The 24267-nt window shown below is 38.4% G+C and overlaps 2 protein-coding genes and 1 non-coding gene across 4 annotated transcripts in view; 1 reads left to right on the top strand and 2 right to left on the bottom strand.

The window, feature by feature from the left end:
• Positions 1 to 24267, bottom strand: part of LOC5564396 (kinesin-like protein KIN-14Q) — a 73372-nt gene that overhangs the window by 32299 nt on the left and 16806 nt on the right. The window lies entirely within an intron of this gene.
• On the top strand, positions 589 to 23705 carry LOC5564404. Of its 2 annotated transcripts, none has more exons than XM_021844516.1 (3): positions 589 to 791; positions 22198 to 23034; positions 23101 to 23705. In XM_021844516.1, exons 1-3 carry the CDS (start codon positions 777 to 779, stop codon positions 23551 to 23553), a joined length of 1305 nt encoding a protein of 434 aa, XP_021700208.1. In that variant the 5' UTR covers positions 589 to 776; the 3' UTR covers positions 23554 to 23705. The 2 variants fall into 2 exon arrangements, with proteins under 2 accessions (XP_021700208.1, XP_001648737.2); XM_001648687.2 differs by lacking the exon at positions 589 to 791 and adding an exon at positions 10724 to 10922.
• Positions 13094 to 13165, bottom strand: Trnaa-agc. The gene has a single exon. It is a non-coding gene; the product is annotated as a tRNA-Ala (tRNA).

Genomic DNA, 24267 nt, shown 5'->3' with positions numbered 1-24267 from the left:
TAGGGATTGATCATTGAAGGAATCAGTGGAGGAAATCCTGAATAATTAGTAGAGGAACCTTTGAAGGAATCTCTGAAAAAATGCCATCTGAAAGTAGGGCTGAAGAATTTTCCCCGGAGGGATTTCAACACGAATACCTAAGCTTAGTGTTTTCAGAACATTTCAGATATTGGAAGCCTGTCTTGCTCTCCACTGAATGAATTTATATATTGTGTTATATATGTTACAAGAACATTTCCAACCCGAATTAGTATATATCTATGATCTACTAAACTTTCTATCAACCCCATCAGGGCACACCAACTATAAAGCACACAACCAATTGCTGAACTTGATCTTCGTTGATCACTGCGCTACCAAACCCGCTGCTCTAGCAAACATAGTGTTCACGAATGATTAAAGGAAACCGCTCGGCTGTCGCAGGCATGCATACTACAATCAATCATTCAATAGAACAAATTATTGCACATTTAATGCTGAACTACTTTTGCAACAGCAAATCCCACACTCCCACCAGAATCTATAAATATAAGCTGCAATTTCTAACCGCAGCCAAAACGCATCCGATTGTTATTGCCGCAATTGTAGGTTCGGCGTAGATTCTGGCGTAGACTAGTTTGCATCTTCATAGCTTGATAAGGTAGTAGCTACTACCAACCGACGCAAAGTAATAGTACGGGTTCGGTTTTATTTTTGAATCGATAGTTTCGGATCATTGCTCTTTTCGGTTGATAACAGGCAAATTTTCATTAGTGCAAAGTACGTACCATCTCAGTATGAGCTACGATGAGGTAGGTAATAGTTACAAAGTGGATTCTGGTGAAGAACATTGAAGTGGATCATTTGTCCAAATTAGTCGAATTAGAATAAGGAAACTCGCGATATCCCAGCTGATGTACATACAACAATAGGTGTCATATCAAACTGGATTAAACCGGAGCCGAGGCAGTCAATCGGATGATGAACTTTGTGAAGTGTGAGATAACATGTTTTCCCAAAAAGGAGGTGGTGAATTTGTTGATAAGCATTTTTGGGGTTTTAATTATTATCAAACAGTAAAAAATGTGATAACATCGCCCACGTCGTGAATTATGCGCTAAATTATTATTGAACATATGTATTTACATACGGTATTACAACTATTTGGATGTAATTTCATTCATCATTTACGACACAAGAGATGTGCAGCGAAAACGACGTAAAATTAAAATTAAGTTTTTACTGTGCAGAAATCTGGATGCATTGTCAATAAAATCAATGAGCCAATCGATCAAAAGTGCTTAAGGGAAAAACTCGAATGCCTTTAGACATCCTCATAATTTGACATCTAGTTTCAGTCAAGGTAAGTTTAAATCGGTAGCTATGTTCTAAATAAATCATCAAATGAGAGAACAGTTAGTCCTCATGGACGAATTTCACGCCAACTCAAATAGATGTTAGCACCCTCTCATATTTCAAAGACGTTTTCTGTATGTGTAGACTACACGGAGGAAAATGAAGTATTCAAAAGTGAGTTCATTCCACTCAATTCGGGGGGTTTGTGCGTAAACCTAATAGGGTAGAAGTTGTTTTCATTTGCAGCCATGCGAAAAAACACCGACTGGCTGAGTTCTTTTCACTCAATCGGCAGATCGAATAACTCAACTTCCAGTACTATGCCACCTACTCAAATTTGAGGTAACACACTAAGGTTCGGCTTTTGGGTTGTTTTGCTTTTCGTTCTCTGACAACAACAGAAGGAGCGAATGAAATAGGGATAGAAAAATAACTCAAAAATAAGTTAAATTATACTCAAAGTTTACTATCAAGCGCTTTGAAGGAAAAAAGCTTTTCCAACAAAAACTTCTCCTTGTCTCAAATGAAACTTTTTGCATGTCATTTTCAAGCAATATTGAACAAGTGAAAGTCACAATCATTTCAGAAGTCAATGAAGCAGACGCTATCTTTCTAAGTGGTCAGGATCCTAAGCTATCCGCAAAACAAAAGTTCTATGCTGACTAGCGCCGCCTGGTGGCAAAATCTCGTATCTCTTGGCCACATGAACAATTGTGATTCACTTCCTTCAACTTTGGTGAACATTCGGTATCGTTATCTTTAAATTATTTGGTATTTGCATATCACACCCCCATAAAATTGGCTCTTTTGATAACAATCGAGCAGTATTGCCATCTATTACCAAAATATGAAAACTTGAACGGCCATTTTGGAAAGTTCTCAGCCCATGCTGCAACTTTGCCGAATATCTCTAATCAGTATTTCCGCATCTAGACGTTGCATTTTTCAAAATATAATTATAACCCTGATTTTTTTTACGATCGATTTTCTTCCTACCCCCCGATAACGGTCGTAAAAAGAGGTTGTAAGGAAGATCCTGCTAGGGGTCCTAAAATCCTTGGCTTTAGCGCCAGACGACGGAGTCGTCTACCAAGAATTCCGATCACGAGTGCCCGGCAAGCTATGCTTCTACCCAACAACAGAATCCTTCTTTGTTTTTCCCAAAACTCCAAAATCACTCCCAAGTCCAAAATCCTATAATTTCCCAAATTCCGGTATAAAATTCCTACGATTTCCCAAAAATTTTTGATCCGTTTATGAATTAAGTTGCATAGAGAAAATCAAAATTTTATTTCAACTCTCGTTAAAAACAAACTAGAGAAAAGATCGTTTTGTTGTTAAAATTTGTTTTTTTTTCATAGCTTCGATCATACAGTCCCCTGATCTACCTCCTGTAAGAGACAGCTTCTTACTGACTAACCATCGAAAGTTCTCCCGGAGCAAGAGCTAGCCTACGGTACCGAACTTCTCGATGGTCACTCAGTCCCTGCTCGTGACGTCACTCCCCTTCGTGTTGTTTGTTCTACGTGAGTCTTCCTACCCCTCTAACCCTGGTCTTTTCCCCTACTAATCACAAAAATATTCCCTACTTTGGTGTGGTGTAATGGTGTGTGTCAGCGGGTCTCTACTTACAGTTGATGTCGATTCGGTCCTACCTCAACCGTGCTGTGGTTTCGTTTTCGAGATGACCGATGGAGATCGTGCTGGTTCAACCCCGATGGAGCCGATAGTAGCACATCGGCTTGGCGTCGGCGAAATCTCGTGGGGTATCACCGTGCTGATAACTCGGGTATGCAGGCGTCGGGTTTGGAAGTGGGTGAGGTGAGGCGCATGGGGTAGCGGCGACGCTGGCGGGATCGCGACAGCACGCTCGATTCCGATCGAGCGTCGAGAAGGAGCGCTATAGAGGAGACGCTGGGAAGGCTCCAATACTATTTCAGATCGTGTCGGCGTGGTTTCTCGTTCTGGCGTCGGTGGGTGGTATTATTTCGGAGGACCTCCGATCTTGGGACGTGGACGTGAGTCGGGCTGATCACGCTGGCGTTGGGAAAACTTTCCCCCTAAGGACCTTTCCACGATTCAGCGTTCAAGTGTAGCGTGTGACGCACGTGGGCCGAGCAATCTCTGCCGATGACCAACGCTCTCCGAATGTGCTTATAGTGGTATACCACCACGAGACGATAAGCACTCCCAGGGTAATCACGCCTGATACCACCACCGATTGATCCGATTCTTCACGGTTCTGATGCCACACTCACACCTTTCTCCAGCTACCTTCGAATTCCGATTCCGTGGCAAAGACCCCAAGGTGGATTCGCCACCGGGTTGTGGCTGATCTTCGATTTCTCTTCTCGCACTAATTTTATATTTTTCGACTCACGATCTTACTTGCCTTTTAATTATTTACACTTTCAATTGCGCGACTCACGATTTTTTTAATAATTTTAATTTACTTGCAATCCTTAAAACTTTTTAATGTTACTCTGGATTTTCTCACTGCACTTAATATTTCAGCTTATAACTTTTCAGCTCGGCGGTCCGAATGGGAAAGATCAACTCGATCTTCCCGACCAACCAAGAAATTTCTGTTCTTTTCTTTTTATTAATATAGTTCTTAATTTCAGGGTTTCCGGTTCTCGTTTGATTTCCTTTTCCATAAATAAAATTTTCCCGTCACAAATCATCATCTGTTCCGGGTTTCCTGTTGATCGTCGTTTTCTCCTCCCACTTTATCTTATCTTAAATATTACCCATACACACACAAATTTGATTCGAGCACTTTGTTTTTCTTGCCTATAGTACAGGCGCAATCAAGCTAACGCTTCTATTTGAAACGACGGATTATATATTAATCTACTCGTTTCAAGGTTGGGGTGTATTTGGCCATAATATGCGTCGTATTGAAGCACTTCTCATGGCAATTCGGCCGAGAAAAACCCCCCATGCCAAAGTGAATCATGAAAGTGCCCAAGTAGATCTGCACCCTACCTGGAGAAAATCGATGAAATGCTTGACGAAATTTCAGTACAAAACGATGAAATGACGATTTACGGACAAAACGTCGAAAGGACAAAAGGTTTAAATGATTTGCTTTGTGAGAATTGCTTCCTTCTTTGAAAAATGATTTTCGACCTTTTGTCCCTTCTGTTTTACTCTACGACCCTTTCGACCTTTTGTCATTAGGGTTACCATCCGTCCTGATTTAGCCTGATTTTAACAACTACCGAAAAGCTAAACATTACATATACTTTGCAATTGGATTAAATGGGCAAATTGATGTGAAGTTTTGCGAAAAAGTTACACGTCTTCTCAGTGAGAATCGAACTCACGACTCCCTGATCTCTAGTTAGGGCGCGTTACCCCTACGCCAAGAGAGGACTCATGAACGCAAAAGTTAACCTGAATTCGATTTCAGCTCAATAATCACGTGATCCTTTTTCGCAAAGTTCACCTCTTTCGGAAGAATTAGATGCCCATCCAAACACAACGCTTTTTATTTATATCCAATGCCTAGCCCGAGAGCGCATTATTTTTAAGGTGTTCAAATAGCACACCACACTAGCCAGCAACTGTGCTGGCTGAGGTTTCTGTTGTGTGGGCTTCCAATGGGTCGCGACGTTCTCAATTTGAGCTTTTTTAAGATGTCCTGATTTATAGAATGTCAAAGATATTTCGAATTAGGAAAAGCTATCCTTATTCCAGAAAATAGCAAGAATAAGCTATCCTAAAATCCATGTTGAGTTTTATGGTTCAAAACCCGACTTCAGCTGCATAGAAAGTTTGGGATGCGTTTCATACTGTTCAACACCTTCAAGTTCAGTCGATGTTTGACTGTTTTTAAATTCACTCCTATTCTGATGTTGTTAATAGAATTCTTTGGGCTCGTACTAAAACACAAACACATATTGGGTGTATTTTCGCAGAATTATTTTGCTATGAGAATAAAAGTGATTTTCTCATTATTTTGTCATATTTTTGGAATTCAAATAAATCGACATTACTTTTTTCATCTGCATACATAGATTTCTCTTTATCGTTACTTTTTTGCATTAAGGTACCGCGGGGCAAGTGGGAACGAAAAAAACGATAGTTCAAACAAATTGTTCATTAAAATTTTCAAATGTCAATATTTTTCAAATCCAACAACACAATCACGTTTTGGCAACATATTTGCTGGTGTGTGCATGAAACTAATCGAATAATTTCGAAATTGTGAAAACCTTGGAAGAAAGTTTTAGAATGAGCCATTGGACGCAGTTACCTCGCTAAGTGGGGCAAGTGGGACACATCCAGTTTCATGCGTCAATCCACATCAGTAAGTCAACCATTACAATAATAGGATTGATAAGTCATAGATTTTTAATTTTAAGTACATATTTGATGTACATAAGGATCAACCATAAAATACGTTACGTTTTAGGAAGAAACCCTTTATTTAATAGTATGTCACCTCACGTTTAATATTAACTGAAAATTCCTCAATAAAAGCGTAAAGATGAATTAAACTTGTTCAAAATATATCATTTATAAGTTGTTAATTAAAATGTAGCACATAAACAATCAATAATTGATGAAATTATAAATATGTTTTGTAATTATTTATATGCATGACAGAAAACCACCTTATGGGATGGAATTGTTTTCCATCACTACTTAATTTGGTAGAAATAACAAATAAAGTTCAAATAACATAGAAAAGTAATCGTTCTCATGATGTATTTCAAACTTCAGCTGTGTGTTTGTTCAATTTTGAAGTCGTATTTCAAAAATAAAAAAATAATCAAAAAAATAAAGAATAATAACACTTTTCTTCTCCCTCTTATGCAATTACGTAATTTGAGGTTGATCTTTTTTGATAAAAATCATTTGTTTGAATGTTTTAGTGCTACTCTCTAGCAAAATGTATGGAACGTGCACGAAAAGTTTAGATTCTGGTTTTTGTTTTGATAGGTCCCACTTACCCCAGGTTCAAATATATTTTGGGGTAAGATAGACCATCGAAAATTTCATATGAAATGAAAACAAAATACTGGATTATCGTTAGCAGCTTGTAGTAATACTAAAAATTATAGCTTACTGATGGAAATTCGATTTAAAACACATTTATTTTTTGCGAGTCAATGCAAGACGTGAAACGTGTCACAATTTGTCATGCAAGTTGAAAATGGCGCTGAACTGACAACTGTTACATGAACCACATGGTAATAAAAATAACAATATGTTTAGTACTAAATACATTCCTTGTCATTGTATCTTCAACTTTCTAGAAGAATACCCCCATGAAAAACTTTTCCTAGTTGAGCTATGACGAAACGCCCCACTTACCCCGGATTCTCACTTGCCCCGGGGTACCTTATTGCAGAAAACCGACTCACTTTCCCTAACATGTTTTCGAGTTGTTGGATAAAGAATTACATTATCTTACTTCATGAACAAGAAATATTAAATTATTTCATTTGGCGAAATTATTAGCGACAGAGAGGATCGATGAAGAGAAATAGCTCATGTTAGTTAAGCCCTTATGAAGGAACAATGTTGCAATATCAAATGAGAAGGCTTGTACGATTGCTATCATAATGGAAGATGTTCTCAAAAGGCATAATTTGCAATTTCAATGTAGTTTTTTTTCTGTATTGAGTGTATTATTGGTTGATCTTTCAGTGGACTTAATATTTATATAAACCATGGCCGAAACTACAAAATTAAACCAGGAGAGCATAACCGACTATTACCCCGCACTTCTGGAAAAACTCTTAACGAATGTCTTTTAGAATCGTGTTGAAAAAAACTACCGATTTCCAGTGAAGATCTTTACCAAAGCTCTCTCAAAAACTTTATTTGATTTGATTTATGAATTTCTAGCGAGATCTTTGACGAATTATCACAAAATCTCAATAAAAACTTAACTTCTTAAACTTCCTTAAAGATTCTTTGTGAAACCATGATTCAAAGAATACAAGCAGCATTTACTTGAATGATTTGTAATAAATCTTCGAAAAGACTTCAAGCGGATTTAGAATATTTTTTTACATTCTATTAAATATACTTTTGACATACTTATGCTGTTTTTTTTGACATTTTTTTGTAATTTTCTAGTGAGGTCATGATCAGACACCAAGCAGATTTCTGCACCCTAGTGTCTTCTGAAAAGTGATAGGTCTTGGAAAAAGGCTAGTTATATTTAAAAAAATATACTTATGCTCATACCCACTTATTAGAAATTTCTCGAGATCTTTGTAATCGCTGCTGTTAGGAATATGAGGCATGTTCAGAATTTGAGACATAATGGAATTTGCACAGAGAAATTGTGAGAATTGCAAAATGTCGTGATTTTGAATCTCTAGGATATGGTCACCCTATTTGTCATTGATTCCAGAAGAAGTTCATTAATAACTTTTGAAGGTCTAAGTGAGATCTTTCAACTAAGTAATTTGTTTACTCTCCAGGAGTTTTTCGTAATGGAAATTTCCTTGACTTCCCTGGGCATAAAGTATCGTCGTGCCTGCCCCAAGATATACGAATGCAAAATTGGCAACTCTAGCAAAAAAAAGCGCTCAGTTAATAAGCTGAGAAGCAGGCTCTGTCCCAGTGGGGACGTAATGCCAATAAGAAGAAGAAGAACAGACTGAAGATGATTGTGTAGTTTAGCAGGGAAAATGTGGTAGAAATTTTTGAAAGACCTTCTGGAATAACAAAAATCGGTGAAAGATTTTCGGGACGAAAACCCTTGAAGAATTTCTAGAGCGAATCTTAAGAAAATATTTTTGGAATCGTTGAACTTCTGAATGGTTTCACTTGAGAAGTCCCCGAATGTATTCCTAAAGAAATATCTGAAGGAATCTGTTGAATGATTTCTGAATTACTTCCCCGGGATATCTATGAAGATATTTTCAAGGAATCAACTTGAATGATTTCTGAATCTCTTCTTCGGGGAATCTAAGACGGACGTCCTAAAGAACCTGTGAAACAGTCGGGTAAAAACCTCTGCTTCTCTAGAATTTACTCCACAATTCTATGCAAGAATGTATATACAAATTCACGGGTTTTGCTGCAGTATACCCGAAGTTATTCCACAATTTCGTGGAGTAGTTTTTTGTCAGACTTCATGATTTTTCAAGCCATGAAAGGACTTTTCGAGAGGATTTGGCCACATTGAGCACGTTTAGGGATGTTCCAGAAACCCAGCTCTCCGATAAAAATGGTCAGATTTGTATCTGTATATGAAGGCCAAACTCTTGAAAGTCATTACTTTTTATTTTAAAATAAAAAAACAGCTTGATCCGCAAAATGCGCCTAAAAGCAGATAATTTCATAGGAAAATTCTACTTTCTTAATAGTAATTCAATAATGTTGCCTTATTGAACATACTTATGGAAGTGTTGACAATGGAATCTGTGTTAGCGATGCCATTTTTAGTAACAACCGAATTTTCTTTGCTTATACCGTATTCAGAACTCATGCGAGACATGAATTTTTTATCAATGTCAACAATGTTGATGGAAATTGTTGTTTCGAAAAGTGGAAAAATTTTCGTTTAGTTCATACGCAATTTTTGCAAAAACCTTAATTTTCATTGGCTATATTTATAAGAATATATATTTATATATTTATAAGTAAGATAAGCACCGTTCATGCTTAGAAAGTATTCCATCAATTAATGTTGATTCGAACTTTCTGAGAGATGAGTCATTTCGATCAATGTTACCCCGGATTACGGCACTCAGATAATATTACAGAATTATTCAAAACATTCAATTAACCAGTTCCTAGAGAAATATCTGGAGGAATCAGTCTCTTAGGAGAAGATTCCTCTAATAATTCCTATAGGAATTATTAGACAAATCTTCTAACAGTTAGTGGATGTACCATCACAGAAACTCTTCTTAGAAGAAATACTATGGGTATGTAGGGTGATATTGAAGAAACAGCCAAATTTCAAAATGTCTTCGTAATAAGAAATCAATTATTTGAAATGTTCCATAGCAAAGAAAGTTTCTAGTTAAAAGATTCCATAGATCCTGAACAGAGCATGCTCTGTCCCACTTAAGGAGCATACGGTTTAAGACACACTTATCTCGTCTACGGTTCCCACAGACAATGGATACAAAAAAGCACATCCAATCCTACAAATTACCATCCCAAGGATTTCTAAATTGCGCGTAATTTTACATTTGTAGATCCGTAAAAGGCACACAGCGCGATCACAAATCACACCCGCCGCACCGGTTGGATGAAAAATTTGTTTGGTCGTCGAGATAGCGTCATCTGCCAGTAATCACCATTCCCTGGCTGCGACGTCCGTCACACAATTGTTGTCCACCTCAATGTACGTGTATTTACCGCGGCACCTATAATATCTAGTTATCTAGCAGCAGTCGATTTGACGCGCGGTGGCGGACAGTGATTCTATTTGTTCCAGGAAGTGGTCAAAAATTGTCTTATACGAAATCTGATGAAAAATACCATAATAAATTACCAAATCAATTATGTTTTTACTATCATGACCATTCTTAAGAGTGTTGTCATAGATGTGATGTCAATTCAAAAATTTTCATTAAAGTTTTCTTTATATAATGCATAGGCAGCGTAATTAAAAAAAATATGCGATGAAAAGTGACTTATTATAATCCAGTCACTTCAAGTGACAACTGAACCCCTCATTGGTATCACTTATGATTGTACATTTAAGTCAATAATAAATTGATGTTAATTATCAGTTTTATATCAAAATAACTTTTTTAAATATCGTGATAAAGTTTCGGTAGAATATTTCCCTGGAAATTCCCTGACCTTCCCTGATTTGCCAGGCCGGAAGTAATATTCCCTGAATTCCAAGGTTTTTTTAGATAATCAATCATTCACAGTTATGCTGCAAATATCCAACAATGACATATCAAAAAATTTATAACAACTACCGAAAAGCTAAACATTAAATATAATTTGCAATTGGATTAGATGGACAAATTGATGTTAAGATTTCCGAAAAAGTTACACGTCTTCTCAGTGAGAATCGAAATCAGGGAGTCGTGAGTTCGATTCTCACTGAGAAGACGTGTAACTTTTTCGCAAATCTTCACATCAATTTGTCCATCTAATACAATTGCAAATTATATGTAATGTTTAGCTTTTCGGTAGTTGTTAAACTTCCACTCGGCTGGTTAGCCGTAAACCACGATTCATAATTAAAAACAAGTATGTAAAAAATGTATGTTTCTACGTTCATGACATCATAATTGGTCCACGAAGAGGTAAAGAACACAAAACCTAGACAACTTATTTTTCGATTTTTGCCCCATGGACGGTACCACTGTGCAGCGGCAGGCGTGAGTTTCCAATCTCCTCTAGAATTGGAATCTCCGAGCGCGCTCTAATCATCATCCATAAAAGTTTCGCGCTCAATCGTAACCCGGTGGTCCAACCGTGCGGATCGTTATTCCTGTGTGTATTTCACGTTTAATTCGCGTCGTCGTCAAGTGTCCGTCGCTAAACGAGAAGAAGAGTAATACCACGCGAATTTCGTGCGTGCCGCAACACAATACACAAAAAACGGGAAAAAGCAATCAGTTTCATTTGGTTGGATTTGTCCGGTAAGACCTTGAATCCCACACACGAACCATCATTTAAATCGCTATGGAAAACGAGTAATTTGAAGTACTATAGTGGCGAGTGACCGTCCAGTAATCGAAGGGCACGCGTCAACAGGTGTCCCACTGAGGCAACGATGAAGAACAGTAAAAATGAAAGCAAATTGAAGACTTTCTTATCATTCAGCACATTAGATTGTAAAAGCGGTCGACGGCAAGTGATGTGTGTATTTGCAAAATGATAAGCGGGCATCAAGTGATCTAATGATGTGAAAGATGTGGGGCATTTGAGTTCAAGATCGAATTGTGAATTTTTAAAAATAAACTGAGCGATGCGCGAAGAAATATTTCAATCCGATGATCTAGAATGCTCGTAGATATCCGCATGAAAATTTCAATTCGTTTTGGAGTCTCTGCGCGATCATTTCCTGAACAATTTGGAATTATCGAGACTTCGTAACAGTCCACTTCGAAGCAGATTCCTATGGTATTGGACTATGCTATGAATCCATAGCCTCGTTATGTTAATTGTGACATACGTTCTACATAATTTTAATCGCTTAATTTGTTCAATGATTTTTTTAAGCTTAATGCACACTACTTATATTTGTGGCCCATGTGAAATCAAAAATCGCATAAGTGACCTTTATTCAATAACTGAACATTTCCTTAAATCTGTGTAAGGATGCAAAAAAAACAATGAAATATATTACTGTATTCCTTACGACTTTGTAAGAAAAAACATGCTCTGGATATTGAAAAACTGTTACAATGCTTTTTTATTTAATGAACGCTAAAGGTAAGTTTAAGTTTAAGCCCCAAGCGAAAAATTTGAAAAAAAAATCGATGGGTTAAAATTGACTCCTATTATTTATCTTTCTGACAAAGTAAAGCACCTCAACGAATAATTGACTGCAGTCAAAAGGGCAAGCAAAAACAACTACAACATGATCCAAGAATGCCGCTTGTTATTTCGTAGAATACGCAAATAAGCTTTAAAATGAGCATTGATTGTGTTTTAGAAGTTGTGCACACTATATGTTATAAACCTACAGAAATTTAGAGAACTCTAAAGCATATTGTTAGGAATTCACAGGATCCCACCTTAAGATTTCACTGCAATATTGCATAAAAATTTACAAGTCTCCTATGAAAATTTTTAAAAGTGTATTATTTCCAGGCTACCACTAATACTATCCAAATTTCAGAGCCTTTCAAAATCTCCAATCTTTTTTACCATTTTAGGGGGTAAATTTAAACGCTCGCATAGGCAATTTTCAGCGGACCAGAAATGCGCTTGATTTTACCATGTCTGTAGTTAAAACCAGATGGATGAAAATGAGATCTGTCAAATGCACCAGTTATGTGGTGGGGTATACCATAAATATTTTCTTGCATGATAGTTTTAAAAATAGGCGTAGTCAACTACAATAGTAAACTTTAGTACATAATTTATTCCCGTGTATGTATGTTATTCCAAAAAATGAAAACAGTGAGCTAAAAAAGTGCAACAAAATTGATTGAAACTCTGTGTGAGCCATACACTTTTTGTTGCTCTTGTGTCAGTGCTAGTACTTTGTTCAAACTAGCAGTTTCCAACTTTGAAGGAAAGTGGTTATTATCAAGTGTGTTACCTTCTGGCAGACTCAAGTGGGCTGGTTATACAGTATGAATGTCCGAAAGAAGAGTTTGGTTTCTACTTGAAATACTGGTGGAGATTAATGAATTCATGAAACGTTGCGAATGCATGCCAATGATCATTCCGAAGATAATGAGCACGTACGTGTGCCAGTAGTAGATGGTGGGATTTGGGAATATCGCCAACGATGGAGCTCAGGAACGTCGTCGGTGTGTAGTTGACCTGCTGTTTAAATAACTTAAGCAAAAGACACGAAAATACTTACAAAAATTTACATATATTAGTGGTATTCAAAAATGTTGCCAAAAACGGATCCATTTTGTTGCCAAAATCGGGGGGTGCCAAAAACGAACGAAATTGGCTTCTGAGTTTTTTTTTTCAAAATTTTAGATAATTTAAAAAAGGTCTTAGAGCCAGGGTCCAATTGAGATTTTTTTTTTTGTTTCTTAATTGAGAAAACCGTTTTTCAATTAATTAACTCATTACGCGTGGAAAAGATGGACAAATTATGGGTGACAATTATGAAAAAATCCACGTGCTCGGCTGGGATTTGAACCCAGGACTCTTGTATGCTAGACGAGCGCTCTACCAACTAAGCTACCGAGCCACTTGGTGACCCAATAACTGAGTTGGTTACAAGTTTTGAATTCAAATCCCTACAGACCACGCGGACCCCTTTCATAACCCATATCCATCCATCTCATGTTAACTACCACACGCAACACTAAATAAATCGCACTCGCTCTTCCGCGCTTGATTTTACCACACAAACTAAATAACAAAATAATAGACCATTTAGTTCAATTACTTACGACGTGTTTGTATCAGTGTAAGATTAATTCAAGTACAGTGTTGAAATTCTCATATGCAATTTTTAATCCCAATCTAGAAAATATACTTAAACTTAGACCTTTTCACTTTAATTCACATTTCATAAACCTAGTTTTAAAACCCTCATGAATACCACACACACATCTCCTACATTCTACAATTTCCCTTGATATTTCGTACTCAAAAAAAAACTTATAAGGTTTCGCCTAAAACGTACTCGAGAATGTCAGTATGTATCGCCCAATGTTATGAGCCTGTAATCGATATTATTTTTAATATTGCCTATTGCCTTTGCGCCGTGTTTACATTCTGACTTCAATTAAGCCCACCATAGTCGCCTTGTTTATTTTTGTTTGCAGTGTTGCCGTGTTTTGATTTCGTTTTCAGATGCGCCCATCACTTTGATAAACCAAACCACAGGCGTAGTCAATGAAGTTTGTTGTTTTGCATGAGTAGAAGTTTGTCTTCTACAAATTTGCGTTTTTTGAATAGTTAAATTATCGGCAGGGGAAAAGTTTAAGGGCAGTGAATAGACAATCAAGATGCAATATCAGCGCTTTATTTTCTTGAATTATGTACATTTTGTCAGTATCGCCCAAAACGCGAATCTTTCTAGAGTTATGCTTTGTCCCTTCATATAACAGAGCGGCCAAACTGTCCATAACTGCATATTTGTAACATTCGATAAAGTAGACGTTGAGTAAATGGAATACCAAGTGTGCAATTTATGGCAGTACGGGAGGAATCTAAAACTTCTAAAAATTAGCAAGAACTCGAAAATGCTTACATGAAGCTGAAATTTTGTATAACTCATAACACATACTGAATGAATAGACAGAAAATGGCTAATGTATGCAATGTGACAAAAAATTTTGGTATTTTTACGAATTTTCTAGAACAATCTCACAGATTTCAGTAAGTTAATCTAAAGTGCTTATCATTTGATGACTCTCCACGGTATTAACTCGAAATTTTTAAAAATGTCGAATGTGACAAATATGCAGTTATGAGCAGTAAGGTAGTGGTTAGGTTGCTAAAATTGAAAAGCTGTTCATTAAATATGTAAGACAATTTGTAGACCCCCCTCCTCCCATAGTAAGATTTGTTGTATGAAAATTAAATTAGAATCTGCGAAACACGCAGGATTGATAAACTAAGTTTGTTTACTCTTCTGAATTACGCCAGTTTGAATAAGTTTTCGTAAATTAGATTCTTCAACAAGTCGTATTTTGTCTCAAAACCATCTTTCGATACCAGGATGTCTCACCATAAGATTAAGAATAGTCTATTTAATTTGTTTGGTTAACATCTACACAGACAAAATAACACTGAAATGACAGTCAAAATTCGTTATTTGCGATCGCAAAACTCTATCCTCGATTGCACACTTAAAATTGTCAAATGTTTCAAAGCTCGTCAAAGTGTTTGGTAGCAACCTTCTGAACACTGAGTTTGCCGTAGAATAGAATGACTAAAGTTATTATCAGCCATCAGAAAGGATCCAAGGTAGACGAACTCATCGACAATCTCGAACGTATCCCCGTCTATCGTTATAATGGCCGACTTTTGCTGTCCCATATCGTTTAAAATGTTTAGCCGATAGTGTCTCTTATACAAGCCGCGAAGCTAACAAATTGATTGGATCTGTTGAAATCTCACCACGGCTGTTAATCTTGGTTTCAGCTTCTTAATACCAGTTTGCACATCATCCACCGCTGCTCTAATCATCCTTGTAAGCTCCCTGGAAAAGCTGTTCTCGTTTACGATATTCCAGCATTCTCTTTACGTGGTCAATACTATTGTAAGCCACATCGAAAGCAATGGAAACGTGCTACGTTTGATCAGGTATTTAATTTCTTAATCTCTACTCCTTGCTTGTCGTAGATGCGGAGATCGGTCCAGCGATTCCGGTTAGAGTTCGGCTCCCGGTTCACTGAAGTTCGTACGACCCAAAAAGGGTATGAAGCCAAGGCTAATGCCTAATCTTTATTGCAGAGAATGGTGCCGGTTTTAAGATGTCAATACACTCTCTGAGTTATCTTCTTATGAATTTGTTTGTAGATTTCCCTCTTAATAAAAAAAAAGTCATGAGGAAATAAAAAAAAAAATAACTCAATATGAAAGCTCTTAGAAAAAGGTCTGAGTCGTGGCTACGTCATTAATTTTTAGTACCTAATCAACTCCATATAAGAAAATGGGTTGATTAGTTCCCCTTGTGGTGCAATACAGCTGTGTACTGCCAATTTGATTCCGTCATCTGTAGCGAACAGCAGTTTCGATGTTGCTATCCAACAAAGCAGACTGCTTTGTATTCTATGAACGCTTCCCCAATTATTAGCTGGGAGGTTTTTTTGCCAATTGATTATTCATGCATTTGTATATTATGTCGACTCTTTGCCATGCAGAGGGTTAGAAAAAATTGGGAAGCTGTCACAGCTATTTGAGCCCTTTATTTTATTTTTATGATGATCAAAATTTGAGAAATCATAAAAAATCTATCTCTATATGATTATTATGGATGGTTCATAGGTCATAGGCCTTCTGACGAAGTTGGGTGAATAACTGAATTTATCTCAAAGTTTTTACAGTTCTTTTTAATGGTAACATAAAAAAACGTAAAGCTAGTTAGTCAACATAATTAAAGCTTGCGTTTGACGTAGAAGTCCACGCCAACCATTCACATACTCCAATTTGCAACCTCGTCTTTATTACCCTAAAAACCGCTTAAATCACTTACTTCAAATGAGAAAGTCAACACTAGCCCGGTTACACGTAGCAATTAAACGCAAACTCATCGTCATCATTACTCGGCATATTTACGACGATTACGTTCCTGATTGAGAATTCTCCGGACGGCATGCGCCCGCCGATAGCGGCTATCAATCAAAACTCGAATCTCTTCCCGTTGTTGCATTGTCTCTGGGACATTTCCATACGTGAAAAATTACAGTCACGTTGATTCCGGGCGATCCAAAAAAGTGACTGTAGATGATCGCCGCTCGTGGGCCATAAATTGTCATTATGAGCTGTTTACTTGAATAATTAGGACTACCGTACACCATACGCGTGTAATGGATAATAAGTTATGAATGTCAACAAACGTTTTCAGTTGAAAAATATGTCAATCTGAGTCAAAGTAACATAACTTAGATAATGTTCAAGGTGGAACAAATTCCCGATCCTATGTGGTATATCAGTCATTTCATAACTGATGTTATTTGACATTATTTTCAGTGAACGCAACACTACGCAAATTTGAAGGTATAAACATAGATTCTACCCCATTACCCCGAATGCCATTTCCCAGAATGCCACCACCCCGAATTCCATTACCCCCAATGTACCATTACCCCGAATTCCATCACCCCGAATGCTTTTTCCCCGAATTTACAATTATCTTCACATGATGATATTGATGACATTTCCCCAAGATATTGGAATTCGGGGTAATGTCATTCGGGGTGATGGATCATTCGGGGTTTTGGAATTCGGGGTAATGGCGTTCGGGTTAATGGCATTCGGGGTAATGGGATTCGGGGTAATGGGGTAGAATCATAAACATAATGATAAATAGAGCCAAAAAAAACTGGTTTCGAATAACGACAAAAGTTGATGTTTTATAAGTTTATGCATAATGATAACAAAAAGATACCTCAATATAAACCTTTTGGAAATTATCTAAAATTTTGAAAAAACTTCGGAAGCCAATTCCGGCATTGAAGGAGGAAAATAAATGTTTACTAACTAATGGTGAAAAAGCACAAAAACTTGTTTTCCCTTCCCTTTTTTGTAGAAATTTAAGAGCTGTTAGGTACATCATGGGAACAATTTGTAGGTATCAAGTTGAAAAGCCATGTATTGCCGTTGCATTGGTTTCTGTTGAGTCGTAGGTACAGGTAGGTTTGCACCTGTTTGCAAACTTCCAGACTTTCAACCACATTCAATGTCCAAGGTGAAGAAACTTTTCGCAAAACTTTGATTTTCGACGCCGTAATTGTATGACCCTCTGTAAAGACATGTTCTGCTAGCTAAGATTTGAAATCTTGAGTCATCCCCTATCTATCGTCTTCTGAGCTTTGCTTATTTCCGCTAAATGTTCCTTGACCTCAAGAGACCGCTTTGTTTGACCAACGCAGACCTTGGTGCAGTGAGAACAACTGGTTTTATACATACCAGCCTTGTTCAGTGTGTTCACCGGATCCTTGGTAGAGCCTAAAGGAGTCTTAAGTTGGTTGTCTATGCGTAAAACACCAAATCGATTCCGAAATTCCTTTAGCTTTGGGCGGAGATGTTTGCTGATGTGTCTGTCGTATGGGATGGAAACTCTTTTCAGGGGTTCGGTGATAGGGGTTAGGCGGCATCCACAAATTACGTAACGCTTTAGGGGGAGGGGGGGGGGGTAGGCTCAAGCGTTACGGCTCATACAAAAATTTGAAATTTTTCATACAAAATGCGTTACGGAGGGGGTGGGTCAAAAATTTTCAATTTTAGCGTTACGTAATAAATGGACGCTGCCTTAGTGTCGTCAAAGCACCCCGAATATGTGTCTTTCCTTTTTGTTGTTGATGGCTTTTATCGTCCTTTCCTTGTATCAGTTTATCCTTGCCGTCTCGTAGATATATTCCAGTTTCTTGGTCTTTCCGTCTTCGTTGAGGGGTAAATTCTGCGTCCTGTGGGTTATGTGGTGAAATGCTGCCATCTTATGTTGGAACGAATGATTCGATTGTAGGGGATGACTCGCTGGGTGTTTGTAGGCTTCCTATAGATTTCGATGAACGATGCAATTTCTTCCTTCATGACAAGTAGATCCCAAAACATCAGTAGTTTCCTCCTTCTCCTCCTCGTGGATGAACTTGATATCCTTGTGTACGCTTTCGATTGTATCCAAAATCCTAGGTAGATACTTCCGCTTGATAACGCTGAAAATGTCTTCGACGTATCTCCACCATTTATTCGGTAATCTAACATAATAATAATAAACAAGGATCTTTAAATTTTTCCCAAGATTCGGCATGAATAGCTTACAAAAAAAAACGGGGAGAGAGGGTTTCCCATGGGGACTCCTTTCACCTGCTTGTAGAAGTTTCCTCGAAATTGAAAGTAGTTCTCGTCCATGCACAATCTTACCAACCTCATGTACTGCCCATACTCGCATAATAGTCCCATTCATATATGCGAGTATGGGCAGTGTATGTACTGACTTTACCTTTCCATGCTTCATTCGTCCTTTGGGCTAATAACCAGTGCTCGAGAAGATTTAGAGAATCCTTTACCTCTCGTCATCCTCGATGTTTCCTGACTCTAGTAGTTTCTGGGAGAACTTCTGGGTGTTTTCAACTAACCTAGCGAGGAATGGATTTGGCATACTCTGGAATTCCTTGACTAATAATTTCACCAGTTTTTGAGTGGGGGATCCGTCGGCTGAAATGATTTCTCGTATTCCCTTTCCCGGCTTGTGAATCTTCGGACTTCCTTTAGTTCTTGAAACAATGGAGCTTGCCTCTTTCAAACGAGCCTCGCCAATGATCGCCTTGCAGTCCTTCAGCTTCAGGGTTTTGTCTGTAAGCTTGATGAGTCCGGATAGTGGATCCACTCTCAAATGAGTGGATAGGGGTAGGGGCCTTCGTTTACCTTTTTCACCATTTGTTCGTCATAATACATCTTGTCCATGATGACGACCGTGTTGTGTTTATTCGTCTTGATGTAGAAAGTTAAGTTCTTTTACAATCCAAGTCTCGTTCTGGTCTGCCCTGCTAGCCAACCTGCGATCCAAAACGATGGAAGGTAACCATGTTCCTACTCCGGTGGTAGAACCCATAAAACATTTCGTAGTTAACCGTTCAACGCAGCAGTTCACAGTGGAACAATTAACACATCTCTACAAAGGGTTACGATATGCGGTGACTTTCGGTCCCATCGTAGAAAAGGCCATTACAAATCGGCGTAGCCGCTTACAAAGGAATTACTGTAGAGTTTCCTACGAATTAAACGATTTATTTCAAAATCTTTTGCATAAAAATTTGTGTTTTAAGAACTACTGTTGGAATTTCTTTTAGAGCAACATCCGGAGTAATCGGTAGCAGAATCACTGAAAATACTGGGTATAACCTGGGAAATCCTGCTTTGAATACTAGAGCAGGGTTGATAGCGATTGAGTGTCAGTTAAACAAGTATTTTAGACATCATATGTCTGAAAAAAAAACTAATTATAAGCCAAACAGCAACTGAGGTGTACTCCAAGAACAATTTGGTAATACAGTTAACTATTCCTTACTCGATATTCGGTAGCTCGAGATCGAATTAGATAACCATAGTAAAAATTGGATTTCATAGCTACCTCGATGGATATCATTTGCCCTGATTTTATATTATATTAATTATATTATATTATTATTGGCATTTGCACTGATTTTATGTTCTATAACTCGATATCTCCCTAACTCGGTGTTCTCTTTAATATCGAGTTATGGAGAGTTGTTGGCTGTAATTTTCTTAATACGTTCAAACACTTCTCAAAGAGCACACGATTTTTTGGACATTTTCCGTGACATTACGCCAGATATTGATGCACTATTTTCTTCAAGAATTTTATCGGAATCAGTTCAGACATTTGCACAAAATTTTCTTCAGGTCTTGCTTCAAAATTGTTCCAGACTTCATCCAGTGATTCTTTCTATATTTTCCTAGGCATTTCTTAAAGGTTATTGTCGTTATGCATTCAAGAGTTAAACCATCGAGTACCTTTCTTTAAATATCTCAGAATAAATCAATACTTTCTTCCAAAGATTATTCCTGAAATTTTTCCATGAAGTTCTTATTTCTCCAAGAATGCATTAAATAATTATTTCAAGGAATTAACTAGGATGTCAATTAGGAGTAGAATCTAGAATTCATAAGAATCCAACGACGAACGCCTCTAGAGACCTCAGCAGGGAAATTGCTCAAGCAAATCCTCATTGAAAATCTCCAGGAATTCATCCCATGATTCTCCCATGGGATTTTTCCCCAAGACTTTAATCAGATTTTCAAGCATATCTTCTGAATGAAATTATTCCATAGATTCCTTCAGGAACTATTTTGCGAATTGATCCAGAGATTATTGCAGGAATTTCTTAGAGAACTCTTTCCACGATTTTCCATAAGTTTATTTTATAAATCTCCCAAGGTTTTCTTTGAGTTTTCTTCTGAAATTTAGTTTTGATTTTTTTTTTTCAAAATTTTAACCAGGAAACTCTCTAAGAGTATTCTAAAGCAACCTCTGGTGGAACAAGTTAGGAAAAACTGAATGAAGTTTTGCAAAAATGAACTCCTGTAATTTTTGGACCATTCTCCAGACAAATTGCTGGAACAGTAATTAAGATCATTACCATACTATACCCTGGATAGCTTTCTGCAGAATTATCTGTGAAACCTCAGGCGAAAAATGCGTGGAAGTTCTTTGAAGCAAAACCAGGAGGAAATCATTAGAAAAAATCAATTAGAAAAAATAGAAGCTCTGGAACTCCTCGGGTAATATCTGGTCTATCTAGGGCCTTCTCACGGTCCATAACGTTGATCGAAATTACTTTTGAAATTACTACAGAGTGTAGTAGCGTTGGAGTACTAAAGTGCTTCCTGAAGTAACTTCTGTAGAAATTATTACATGAGAATCTCTGGAGCCACTAGAATTTCGGGTCAGAATTCACTGCAAGAAATAAAAATATTTTAGAGATTATTTTGATTAAAAAGGAGACTTAAGAGGCCCTTCATCGGAAATAGAGATGTGCCCTGAAATCGTAGAATACAACTCAAATAATGAGGTATGAAACGAAGAACATTGTTTAAATAAAAACATGGTTTTAAATAAAAACATAGTATAAAAATACACATATTTATTATAGTAAAGCTGAGATATCTTCAGCTAGTTTTCATGTTGTAAAATTTTCAAATACATTGCCGAAGATTTCATTGTTGCTTCTCAATTATTGTTAAACAATATTCTATCTCACTTTGAGGGGTGATTAACGATAATAGGAACGATAATAGCTCAAGAAGGGACTCTTCTTCTTTCTGGCTTTATGTCCCAACTGGGACAAAGCCTGCTTCTCAGATTAGTGTTCTTCCACAGTTAATAACTGTGCATGTGTATATCGTGTGGCAGCTACGAAGATACTCTATGCCCTGGGAAGGTATGCTATCTTCGAAGAAGTTGTTCTTTTTTGGAGCAAAACATTTTCAACAACGGATTTGGATCTCAGAGAGTGGTGTTGGGTGTTCCAAAGGAATAGGACATTAATAATCCTTAGATGTTCATCGGCACACATGTTGCAAGGACGTGCTCCGAGGAAAAACTAGTCACAAGCAGGCTTGATAATTCTCCTCAACATCATCAGAGTTCGGTGACATACTCTAGAGCAGCGTGCTGCCAGTGCCTCTTTGCGAGGGAGCCAAAAAATGCTAAGCAGCGAGGCAACGAAAAATGAGCGAGGAAGATGCAGCACAAAAAAAAACCGAGTTAAATTCCATCAAAAAAGGGTGCTCTCACAACTCCCCGAGGACTGTCTGTTCGGGCGGCAGACTCGAGAGTTCGTTTGAAGTGTGAGTGATGGTGAGCATCGCAACGAGAGAGAGAGAGTGTCTGAAAAAATCCTCGCATTTTTCTGCACTCTCACTCGAATCGCTTGAGGATCTGTGTTGAAAATTTTGAGTTTATTTTTTTCTCCTCAGAAAAACGGCAAAATCGCCTCCTCTTTGCCTCGCAGAGGAGTTTCTATCAAGCCTGGTCACAAGCAGCAATCTGATCATTTTCCATTCTTGTTTTGCCCACAGGTCACCATGTGCCTCGATGGAAAAGATGGCGCCACGGCCACCCTGCCGAAGGCATCCTACCAGAAAATGCTCGAAGACATAGTCCACCGGGAGTTGGACTCGGACGACGTCGCCATGGAGCTGAGTGCCGGCTCGAACAAAGGCGACAACTACATGGGGGTGGTCTTCCGGGCCCAGGCCGAGTGTCGTCAAAGCGGTAAGAAGCTGAACGTCATTATCAAGCTGCCACCACAGAACGAAGCCCGGCGAAATCAATTCTTCACTCGTCCCTCCTTCGAGAGGGAGATCAGCTTCTACACGGAAATCTACCCGATGATGGTGGAGTTCCAACGGGAGAAGGGAATCAACGTGGAGGATGGCTCGGAAGCTTTCAATCAGATTCCGCACTGCTATCAGACCAGTTTGGTAGAACTGGAAGAGGCCATCATGATGGGAGATCTGAAAGAATTCGGCTTTGAGATGTTCGATCGGCATCAGGAGCAGAAGTTTGAACACTTCGAGCTGGTGATGCGGACGCTGGGTCGGTACCACGCCTTGTCATTAGCCCTGAAGGATCAACATCCGGAGCGGATCGAGCCGCACAAGAGCATGGTAGAGCTGTTCACCACCAGGGAAGATGATGGACAGATGGATCAGTGGTTCACTATGCTGACCACTCGTATGATGGAAGCGCTGGACCAAGAACAGGACCCTGAGGTATACGAAAAGGTAAAGAATGCGATGGATGGCACATTTATGGACAAAATCAAGGAACTGACCAACGGAAAGCTAGCCGAGCCATATGCGGTGATCTGCCATGGAGATTGCTGGAACAACAATATGCTGTTCAAGCATGAGGTAAGAAGTTCACTTATTTGAAATAATCCTGTGAATATTGACAACTTTTTATTCCCATATTTTCAGAACGGCATCCCTGTGGATATTCGGTTACTGGACTGGCAAATCGCGCGATACGCATCTCCAGTTCTAGATTTGATGTACTTCCTTTTCACCGCGTCAACCAAACGCTTCCGAGACAAGCATTACGAAACCCTACTGGACATCTACCACCAGAGCCTGTCCAGTTTCATGCGCCGGCTAGGATCAGACCCGGAAAAACTCTTTCCCCGGAAAGCCCTAGACGACCAGCTGAAGAAATTTGGACGGTTTGGACTGTTTATGGCGGTGATGCTTCTCCCAGTGATCACCACTAAAAGCGAAGACGTGCCCGATTTGGAGGAGATGGCAGAAAAGATGGAAAGTGGAGCGGACTTATCCGCCGAGGTTGACAATTTCCGATCGGAATCGACGGAGGGAATCTACCGGGAGAAGATCGTCGGTTGTTGTCAAGATATGGTCCAGTTGGGGTACATTTAGAGGAAGAAGTAATGCCCAAAGAAGTTTTACAGTATTTTTGTAATTATCATTATCCGAGGAGACAAAAATCCTAGATGTAGTTTCCGACAGGGTCCTATATTCTGTGCCCAAGGCGCATATCCAGTTACGAGTATATAATTATACGAACAATACCTAAAATCTTTCTCTGCAGTCCGAATATTCCATAAACTTTGCATAAAGAACCAAATCTAAATTCAAATGCCCTTAAAAAAACAAGTTGACCTAACTTGCTCTTTTTCCTATTACACGTCCATTGTATGTGATGTATCGCTTAAGAAACTTAGTGAGCTATTTTTATTGAGCAATTTACACTGGAACCAGACCGCCATCGGCACACATCGTTAGAATTCTAATTTGATGTCACTGATCGCTAGAATATGCTAAAACTAGCAGGTTGTTTTTTTCGGTTTACTCAAATTGGTGGACCCCTCGTACGCCAGCTAGCTATACGGATTGCAAAAGGCCATTTTTTATAAATCTAAGGTATTTTTGCACGTGATATATTTCAGATTTTTTAGGGGCCCAGATAGCCGTAGCGGTAAACGCGCAGCTATTCAGCAAGGCCAAGCTGAGGGTCGTGGGTTCGAATCCCACCGGTCGAGGATCTTTTCGGGTTGGAAATTTTCTCGACTTCCCAGGGCATAGAGTATCATCGTACCTGACACACGAAAAAAAAAATGTGTTGTTCATTTT

Source organism: Aedes aegypti, chromosome 1, assembly GCF_002204515.2.
Source record: "Aedes aegypti strain LVP_AGWG chromosome 1, AaegL5.0 Primary Assembly, whole genome shotgun sequence".
Taxonomy (NCBI): Eukaryota; Metazoa; Arthropoda; class Insecta; order Diptera; family Culicidae; genus Aedes; species Aedes aegypti.
This window is presented reverse-complemented; position numbering and strand designations above follow the sequence as displayed.

What these genes read in the sequence shown, in the direction of transcription:
- LOC5564404 (XM_021844516.1), top strand. An exon ending in ATATGCTGTTCAAGCATGAG is followed by an intron (nt 23,035 to 23,100) that starts GTAAGAAGTTCA and finishes CCATATTTTCAG; the next exon opens with AACGGCATCCCTGTGGATAT.